This window comes from Apium graveolens, chromosome 9 (genome assembly GCF_009905375.1).
Source record: "Apium graveolens cultivar Ventura chromosome 9, ASM990537v1, whole genome shotgun sequence".
Lineage (NCBI taxonomy): Eukaryota > Viridiplantae > Streptophyta > Magnoliopsida > Apiales > Apiaceae > Apium > Apium graveolens.
The window spans coordinates 286,989,076-286,999,552 of record NC_133655.1 but is presented as its reverse complement, the minus strand read 5'-3'; the positions used below and the strand labels follow the sequence as shown (position 1 = coordinate 286,999,552).

At 37.0% G+C, this 10,477-nt stretch overlaps 1 protein-coding gene across 1 annotated transcript; it reads left to right on the top strand.

Annotated features, from left to right (window-relative positions):
• The first annotated feature begins 1,400 nt into the window (after positions 1 to 1,400).
• On the top strand, positions 1,401 to 3,215 carry LOC141686533 (protein FAR1-RELATED SEQUENCE 5-like). The gene has a single exon (XM_074491561.1). It carries the CDS (start codon positions 1,401 to 1,403, stop codon positions 3,213 to 3,215), a length of 1,815 nt encoding a protein of 604 aa, XP_074347662.1.
• The last annotated feature ends 7,262 nt before the right edge of the window (positions 3,216 to 10,477 follow it).

The window sequence follows — 10,477 nt, the reverse complement described above, 5'->3', positions numbered from 1 at the left end:
GAGGAACACAATACTCGAATGATCGGAAAATAAACAGAATGTTAATCAATTCTCCCGTGCACTCAACTCTGATACCATGAAGACAATCAAAGAGATAGTCTAAAGGAAGGAATGAAGAGAATTGTTACTGAGAGTTTTAACCTTATCCAGAAGTATGGAATGGCTACAATGTTTACCCTGATTACATTCCAGGAGCATGAGACCATAAATAGGCTCAGCTAAATGACAAACTAAGAGACAGCTGTTAAGACCCAGACAATCTCAGCCATACATCAATAACAACATTAACGTTCCAATGAGACAAAAGTAGAAAATACTAGGAAAGCAGTAAAGGACAATAAAACAGATCAACAGAGTAGAAAATACACTAGTATTTCCTCAAGGGGACAGGTCTTTAGCAACCGTTTGCTGTTTAAAGTTTGTTGACAAACAATTTATCAGCCGTTGGATGGGGGATTAACGGGTGAGATGGCATCCGGACCGCGGAAATTTTCAGCGGTTGGTCTGGACGGACCACGGAAAATTTCTGCGGTTGGGTGCTGTCCCCTTATCCCCAGCATCCCAACAGCATCTCATTTCACTACAAAAAACACCAAAATTTTCAAGAAAAATTCTACTCTCTCCAAGTTTACATTTTAGGCGATTTTGGGGCATTTTCATCAAGAAATTCAAGTAGTTTTGTCAATTCAATGTATATTTCTTGTCTTAAATTTCACATTTTCATGGCGGATAAATTATTTGCTCGTATGTTTCATCATAAACATCAAAATGAAAAAAAAGAGTCTATTGATCATAGCTTACATCTTGATGATTTAAATACTAGTGAAGAACCTAAAACCCCTGTATATGTTGAAGATGATGATTTTGTAGATAGAAATGAGGAATTTATTAATTTAGATGACGATTTGGTTGATGTTGAAGATGAAAATGATGAAAATGAGGTTGCAAATGAGGTTGAAAATGATAGTGATAATGTTGAGGGTGAGGAGGAAGATGAAGATGATAATGTAGAGGATGCAAATTTGTATGAAAATGTTGATGGGGGGGGGGAGTTCCATATTTGAATCAAAATTTTCAAAGTGTGGATGAGGCCGGTCATTTTTTTAGGGCTTATGCTTTACGAAATGGATTTGCTATTAAAATTCAAGCTAGCCATCGTAATTAAGACAACGAGATATACGACCATTTATATGTTTGTAGGCTTTATGGAAAAAGTGTCGTCGCCGAGAGTAGTCAAAATAAACGGCGTAGAGAGGTTCTTCCTAAAAGCGAGTGCAAGGTGAGGATGTATGTCAATTATCAAAAGAAAAAACGTCACTGGGAGGTAACTAGCCTTGAATTGGTACACAACCACGGTCTTGTTTCCCCTAGTAAGATGAATTTGGTACAACGAGAAAGATATGTCCGCGACCCGTAGTTTGATTAAAACGCTTTATGGTTCGGGGGTTCGTAATTGTCAAGTGATGAATGTGATTGGTAACATTCATGGAGGTAATGGCAAAGTTGGTTTCAATGTTCAACATGTTAGGAATGTGTTAAGAGACAAGAGGAAGAAAAGGTTTGAGATTAGTGACGCTCAAGCGGGGTTGGACTTGTTGCATAGGTTGAATGAAGAAAGTGGTTCTAAATATTTTATTAGGACCGAAGTCGATGAAGAGAATCGCTTGAAGTGTCTAGTATGGATTGATCCGAGATGTATAATGGCTTACCAAAATTTTGGCGATGTTATGGCTTTTGATACCACTTATCGGACAAATAGGTATGCAATGCCATTTGTCCCATTTACCGGAGTCAATCATCATTATCACTCGGTAATTTTCGGGTTTGCATTGATACAGGATGAACACGCGTCGACTTTTGAGTGGATTCTTCGTACTTGGCTTGAAGGTGTGGGGAATAATCCCCCATTGACTATAATCACGGATCAAGATCAAGCCATGGCAAGCGCTATTGCGGTTGTACTCCCGAATACTACCCATTTATTGTGTTCTTGGCACATTAGTCAAAAATTCCCGGAGAAATTAGCTCATTATTATTCGGCTTTTCCGGAATTCAAGACGGACTTCAATAATTGCATTTATAAATCTCTCACCGAATGTGTTTTTGAAGCTAGATGGGCGTCGTTTGTGGAAAAGTATCACTTACAAGATCATAAATGGTTAAATGGGTTATATGAGTTGAAACACAAGTGGATTCTTGCATATACTAGAAATAAATTTTCGGCGTTTCAAAATAGTACATCGAGGAGTGAGGGGATGAATTCTTTCTTTGATAAGTATGTGAGTTCGGCAACGGGTTTGAAGGAATTCATTGAAAATGCCCAAAAAGCATTGGCAAGGCAATTCATGCGGGAGAAGGAAGAAGATTATGTCACCATTAATCTAAAACGTCCCATGAAATTGCATACCACATTGGAGTATCATGCTTCTTGTATCTACACTAAGGAAATGTTTAGAAGATTTCAAGATGAATTGGTTGAGTCTTCAAAATACTTTGTTGAAAAAGACCGACGAGCTAGTGAAGAAGGGGAGAGAATGGGGGATGTTTATACGTACTATAGTTGTTATAGGCCCATGTCCGAGCCTACGAGAAGAAATGTTTATTTTGTGGCATTCGAGAAAGCAAGCTCTTTGGGAATGTGTACGTGTAGAATGCTTGAACATTCGGGGCTACCTTGTAGACACCTATTGACGGTCTTCACTAAGAAACGGGTTTCGGAAATTTCCCCGTATTACATAAACCGGAGGTGGACAATGCATGCCAATAGAGTTGATGGTGTGTTGCCTTACAATTTGGATGTTGGACAAAGTCATGAGATGACCTCAACCGATCGATTTAATAGCATGGCAATGTTAACCATGAGTTTTTGTCAAAGTAGCATTGCATCCAAGGAACGGTATGATTATGCCGTTGGAGTGATGAATCGAGAAATACCAATTCTCGAAAGAATGAGCGTTGATGAAATTAAATCTTACGAAAGCAATTCGCAAGCTCCAAATGCAAGTGCTCATGAAGAAACAATTCTTGACCTTATTATGTCCCAAACTAAAGGGAGGAAGAAGGACGTTCGTTTCAAAAGTCCAATAGAATCGATTGGTAAAAAGGAGAAGCCGCCAAGAAGGTGCACTTATTGTCAAATGGAAGGCCATGATAAAAGGAAGTGTGCTAGTAGACTAGAAGATCTTAAAAATGTTCAAGAATCACAATATAATTAGGGGTGTACCATTTTGTAACCGAATGTTGTAATCAAAGGGGTCAAGTAATCCTTTCTTATGCAATGTCCACAGTCTATTTTCACTAATATGACCTAGCCTACAGTGCCATAAATAGGTCAGATTTTCATTATCTCATTTTCTTTTATTAGTTTGTTCAATCTGAAGTAAATTATGCTCTACGTCACATACATACAGACCATTATTTAAAATACCACATCCATAAAGAACATTATCTCTAATGATAGAACATTCATTATTCTTAATAATAAATGAAAAACCATCCAAATCCAACATAGGGATAGAAACAATATTCCTCACAATAGAGGGAACGTAATAACAATTATTTAGAATAATAGTCTTGCCCGTAGGCATATGTAAACTAAATGATCCTACAGATATGGCCGCAACCCTTGCTCAATTGCCCATACGTAGAATCACCTCATCTTTTTCAAGAGTCCTACTTCCCTTTAGTCCTTGCAACGAATTACAATTATGAGAACCACAGGCGGTATCTAATACCCAAGTAGAAATTTGACCTAGTGATATATTAACTTCGATCATGAACATGCCTGAATCAGAAGCGGTAGTCTTACTACCCTTCTTCTTCTTCAATTCTGCAAGGTAAACCTTGCAGTTCCTCTTCCAATGCCCCAACTTGTTACAGTGAAAACAAACAGCTAAATTAGGACCAGTCAACTTGTGAGCATCTAGTATGCTCCGGAGTGATAGTGAAGAAGACATGACGAATATAGTAAATCTGTAAATGATAAACACATAACAACACTTAGCAAATATTCAATTTCATTTCAAAACACTATATGAATCGGGTCTTTATTCATAAGTGTCTCCCACTAGTTTATCTAATTTTTTCAACCCCCTAAGTGAAAATTAAGCATTCATAATGCTAGTGGGAATAGGGATCCTACATTCCATCACACAACCTCGGTTGTGGCACGAAACGTCATATGATGTTCAATAGGCAGACAACTCTTGTCAATTACATCTTATGTTATTCCCTAATATAAGTTTAGCCTCTTGAATAATTGAGTCACGGCTGTGGCACGACAAACTCAATATTCTAAGTCAAGTCTAACCCAATATTCCGCACAATTGAATCAGTCTCCAACGGCCCACAGCTGTAGCATGTACCGACCTTTAGATTCTAATTCAATGTACACATCTCAATGTAATAGACAAGTATTTCTTATTTCGAAATCAAAGCCCTCGGCTGTAGCATGAAACGACAATGATTTAAAAATAAGAACCACTTTCTACCATGTTGGAAAGCTATGACCGACACAAGCCCGTTGTGTCATTGGCCAATTACTACTTGATATTATTTAATTTTAGAGGGATAATATTACGATACAATCATAATCATATTATAAAGAGATTCTTCCTTTTAAATTAAATATTTCAAATCAATAATCGATAATCAGATGATTCCCAGATCGGGTGGAGCATTATCAAGAGGCGTCACTTAATAAGCCTTTCTTACAGATAGAAATATGTTGTCGACAGAATCATCCTTTCTCTCAATATTGAAAATTCATATTCAATTACGTGTTTCATAAACACAAGAATCTCATGATCGTATTCATAATATTTATTGTTAAGGCAAGAAACGATTCCTATTCTAGATTTTCTAGAGCACGCCTTATATTGATTTAAGTTCACCTAAATCTATCATCGCATGGTAAACATAGGCATATATCTCATATATAAAATTAAATAAATAAGTAAATGTAAAGTGCAATAAAGTAAATGTGTTTGGTTATGGCCCCATCCTATGTGATCTTTATCAAGCTCATGATAAAGATCAATGTCAATCTAATATGGTGATGAAAATAAATACAACTACTTATTACATAAGTCTTCTTGTATGCCTCATCTTCTTCTTTGTATCACCTCCATTGGATAGCCTTCTTGAGTCTTCAATTACATTACATGATTGAAAGTAAAACTAATCTAATGAACTTACAAGAATAACTCGAGTTACATTCGAGATTTATGATTACAAAGATTGACGACATGTAAGTCGTATTTAAAACCAAAACCAAAACCATTACACTAAGGTCGAAAGGCCATAACCATCCACCATGCTCATACAACACATAAAAACATGTTAAAACACATAATCTGATCTTAACATATCATATTATCCATGATCTAATCATAAAAAGAAAATATGACAAAATTCAGAAAAATCAGAATCAAATCAGAAAAATAAGAATCACTTTTTACAGGTAGTAAACGACGTCAAACGCCTTACAGACGAGTCGTTGATAGCGTTAGCTATCAGTTTTGTTCAGACGCTCGTTTACCTATGGAATAGGGTATTCGTTTGCGTAAATCGGACACCAGACCCGGATTTCAGCAAATCTGCAGCAGCCAATTCAGAATCCGTATCTAATATGATTCTCATAATTAGAACAAATATAAATCATGTATATATCAGTATATATACAGATTACATAATCATCTTATGATTATACAACTCACATGAATATCATATATTCAAAACCATACATATATAAGCATATTATATCCACATCAAATCATGGCGAATCACGTACATGCTCATATATCGAAAACAGTTAAACACATAAACGAATTAAAAACTTTTCGCAAGTAGCTCTGATGCCATTGAAGGGTTTTTAGCACATAAACGCAGCGAAAACGTAAATTTAATCTTAAAAAAAAACCGAAACCCTCCGCATGATCCATGCGAAAAATAATATTTAATTCGTAGTTCAGTATGTTTACCTTAAGAAGCTTTACGTTAATGGAAAAATGGAGGTCTTTAATAGCGATCCAAGAACGATGAACGGAGATCCTTAGCAGCTGCTCCTCAAGTGTGAAGCACTCCACCGGTATCCACCAAGAAAACGATGTAATGAAGGAGGAGGAGATGGAGAGAATTAGGGTTTTGTAAATCTTTATGGTTGAGGCAAAAATAGGGTTTATAATAGTATATTTATAGGCAAAATTTTCAACTGAAAATTTTCTCATAAAATATTATTATTATTAACCCTTTATTATTCTCACTAATAATTAAAACACCTTTTAATTATTAATCCTTTTTCTAAACTCTTTAGAAATAATTCTCTCACTTGATTTAATTTCCAAAAATTAAATTCTTAATTAATAATATTAAGAACCTTTTCTTAATTAATTTATAATCAATTAAATCTTATTTAATCAATTATTAAATTTTCCAATTAATTATTTATTTCATAAATAAATAATTATCAGCCATTATTAATTAATTCCTCCACCATTAAATCATTCTCTTTTATGGTGTGACCCTGTAGGTTCAATATTAAGCCGGTAGTAGAAATAAATAATAATAAAACTATTTTATCATTATTTATATAAATTCTCTAATTCATTAAATATGATTAATTAATTAATCATATTTATTCTACATCGTGAGGAATACTTCTCAGCATATCGTGACTATCCGGATAATACAAATTCACTGCTTAGAATACCAAGAACCTATTCAATAAGTACTTACCGTACAATTAATTCCTTCTACCCTGCAATGTCACGATTAAATACAAGGCATGGAACTTGTGTCAAGCCTATCTTATTTAATCACTTACTTTCCCATTCACTATGCTTAGTTCTATTTAATGTAAATTAGAAACTCCTTTCTAATTTTATTCACTTTGGCTAGAGATTCCTGAACTAATATAAGTGGATTAGCATTGAACATTCTCTTCCTACATTGGAAGGGGTAGATCCTTTATTGATCATACACTATCTTCGTGTACAAATTTCTATACCCAGTAGAGCCCTTATAATTGTCCCTTGAGACTAAGAAGTAAACCAAAGCATAGTTCAGTGTACACAAGATGACTATGATGACCTCAAGTCTAAGGATACTTGTACAACTATCACTATGTGAACAACTGCTGACACGTGAGTGAACTCCATCAGTTGTTCAGCTGTGTGAGTCATGTTCAGTGAACTTATTCTATAATAAGCACCTACATACTAGCTATAGTGTCACCACACAAATATCTATGAGAACAGACATCCTTCATAAAGAAGCAAGCATAGTATGTACCGATCTTTACGGATTATTAATTACCAGTTAGTAATCCTACGACCAGGAACTATTTAAGTTTAGAGTTATCATCTTTTAGACCTCATTATTATGATCTCATCACAATCCATAAAAAGCTTTACTCTAAACTGTGGTATATCTTATTTAAATATTTAAATAGATAGAGCCCGCAATAAAAATAAAACAAGCCTTTTATTAATATCAATGAAATCAAAATAGATTACATAAAAGTTATTCCTAAATCCTCATACATGATTGGACTTAGGACATATCTCTTTCATTTGTATTTCAGTATTCAGGACCAAGTAGTTGATGTATTATATTCAGGATCATGTATGAACTCGGATGGTTGTTTTGTCCCCAATTATGATCTGGGAGACCCTATGATATATATCTAGCAGTTATTAAGAAATTGATGTCCATATTATTGCACTTGATAAAAGCATGCTAGATAATTAATAACATGCTTACCTAAGCATAAATTAATCCAAATGTAAAAATTTTTGCAACCGTATTAACATATTTTCATTATCAGAACGATGCCACCCCGTAGAAGAGGAATCAGGGCATGACCCGCAGAATCTATTAACCAACAACGAAACGGACCCGACCACATAGTGTATGAGGAAAGTGAAGAAAACCTAGACTATTATAAGTATGATGAAGAAGAGTATGTAGAAGAAGAAGCTGAGGATACCCATCAGGGAGGGAATCCCATGAATGAATTTATAGAACTCTTAAGGGCCAATCTGAGCCAACAGCCCATTCCACCACAGCCGCATATTGCCCAACAGACTGCGGCCACTGCCTTCAGGGCATTCAAATCCCTCAAACCCCTAGAGTTTCTAGGATTTGCTGACCCCGTTGAGGCACGAGCCTGGCTCAAGGAAATAGAAAAGTCCTTCGAAATACTAGGTGTGGAAGAACGACACAAGACCATTTTCGCCTCTTACATGCTGAAGGGGGAAGCTAACTACTGGTGGGAGTCCAAACGAAACCTCAAGACTAATGCTATGATTCCATGGGGTAGATTACCCGATTGTTCTTAGACAAGTATTTCCCTAGGTTTATGGATACTCAGATGGAGATTAAGTTTCTAGAGCTGAAACAAGATAAGATGACTGTGGCGGAGTATGAGGCCAAGTTTACCGAGTTATCACGATTTGTACCTGAGTTTGTGAATATCAAGGAAAAGAAAGCGCGAAGGTTTCAGCTTGGTCTGAAACAGTGAATCCACAACCGAGTAGCAGTATTGGAACTGACAGATTATGCCACCTTAGTGCAGAAAGCCTCGATTGTTGAAGCAGGCAGTGCACAAAGTTTGAAGGAAAAGGAAAATAGGAAAAAGAAGATTGGAAGTCAAGGCGGAGGAGGAGGAACCGGGAACATGAGTCTTCCGAGCAGGTTTGTCAGGGGAGTGGTGTCCCAACTTGCGAGAGTCCCCGAATTTAGAAAGGCCCCAAGTGAGAGCGTTGGCCAGGGCGGCGGACAATCTAGGGAAACATTTCATAGCCAACCCCGCGCCCTAATACCGGATTGTCAGACATGCGGAAAAAGGCACCTTGGAACATGCACCCAGGCGAGAGCCCCTCTGAAATGCTACAGGTGCAACCAAACCGGACACCTTGCCAACAACTGCACCTGACTCAACGTGATGTGTTTTTATTGTGGGAAGGTAGGGCACATGAGGAAGGATTGTCCGACATTAAGGCCCCCAGCTTCGGGGATGAGCAAAGCTGCGTCCAACCGACCCCTAGCTTCTAGGACTTTCAACATGACCGTTCAGGATGCTGTCCGCAACACTGATGTGATAACAAGTACCCTTCTATTAAATTTCGAACGTGCAAATGTCCTATTTGATTATGGAGCGACCAAGTCATTTATATCTCAAAATTTTGCTAAGAAGTTAAAACTTATCATACCCTTACGTGAGGTATTACAAGTGGAAATAGCAAACCGAGAAATAATTCCTGTAAATCAAGTACACCTTAAATGCAAGTTAAAATTAGAAGGGAAAGTCTTTGAGGTTGACTTAATCCCATTTGCGTTAGGAGAATTTGATATAATCCTAGGAATGGACAGGTCATCCAGTAATGGAGAGCAGATACATTGTGAGCGAAAGAGGGTAAAGATAAGAGTGCAAAATGGAAAGGAAATAGTGTTCAAAGGTCAACGACAGACCCAGAAGTTTGTGACCATGCTTCAGGAAAAGAGACTGTTAAAGAAAGGTAACGAGGCATACTTGGCTTATGTGATGGATACTAAGAAGGAAGTTCCCAACATACAGGACATACCCGTAGTGAATGAATTCGAGGATGTATTTCCAGAGAACTTAACAGGATTGCCACCCGACAGAGAAATAGAATTTGCTATAAAACTAGCACCAGGAACGGCACCAGTGTCCAAGGCCCCTTATAGACTAGATCCAGTTGAGATGAAGGAACTAGCTTCTCAACTGCAGAAGTTATTAGATAATGGGATGATAAGACCCAGTATGTCACCTTGGGGAGCACCAGTACTGTTCGTAAAAAAAAAGGATGGTAGTATGAGATTATGCATAGACTACCGGGAGTTGAATAAGCTGACTATCAAGAATAGGTACCCTCTCCCTAGGATTGATGACCTATTCGACCAGCTCAAGGGTGTTATATACTTTTCCAAAATAGATTTGAGAACAGGATATCACCAGTTGAAAGTCAAACCTGAGGATATACCAAAGACTGCCTTTCGTATTAAGTATGGACACTATGAGTTCTTAGTCATGTCGTTTGGGCTAACCAATACACCTGCAGCCTTTATAGATTTGATGAACAGAGTGTTCAAAAAGTACCTAGATATATGTGTGATAGTTTTCATAGATGATATTCTAATCTGCTCAAGGACAGAGCAAGAACATGCAGAACATTAGAAAAGATGAAGGATTATTCGAGATTAAGCTAGTGCCGGAACTGACTGAAAAGATACGAGCGTGTCAGGAAAAGAAGATGAATGAAGAAAGAGAAATATTGACCGGTGAGGAATTCAGATGTGAGAAAGATGAGAAAGGGATCATGAGGTATGCATCCCGAATTTGGATTCCAAATGTGTAAGAACTAAAGGATGAGCTGCTGCACGACAGGCACATCTCCAGATATTCGATCCACCCAGGAAGTACAGTGGGGGGTGTTGCTATAAAACTTGTCTTTGT

What these genes read in the sequence shown, in the direction of transcription:
- LOC141686533 (XM_074491561.1), top strand. Translation starts at nt 1,401, where the DNA reads ATGTCCGCGACCCGTAGTTTGATTAAAACGCTTTATGGTTCGGGGGTT.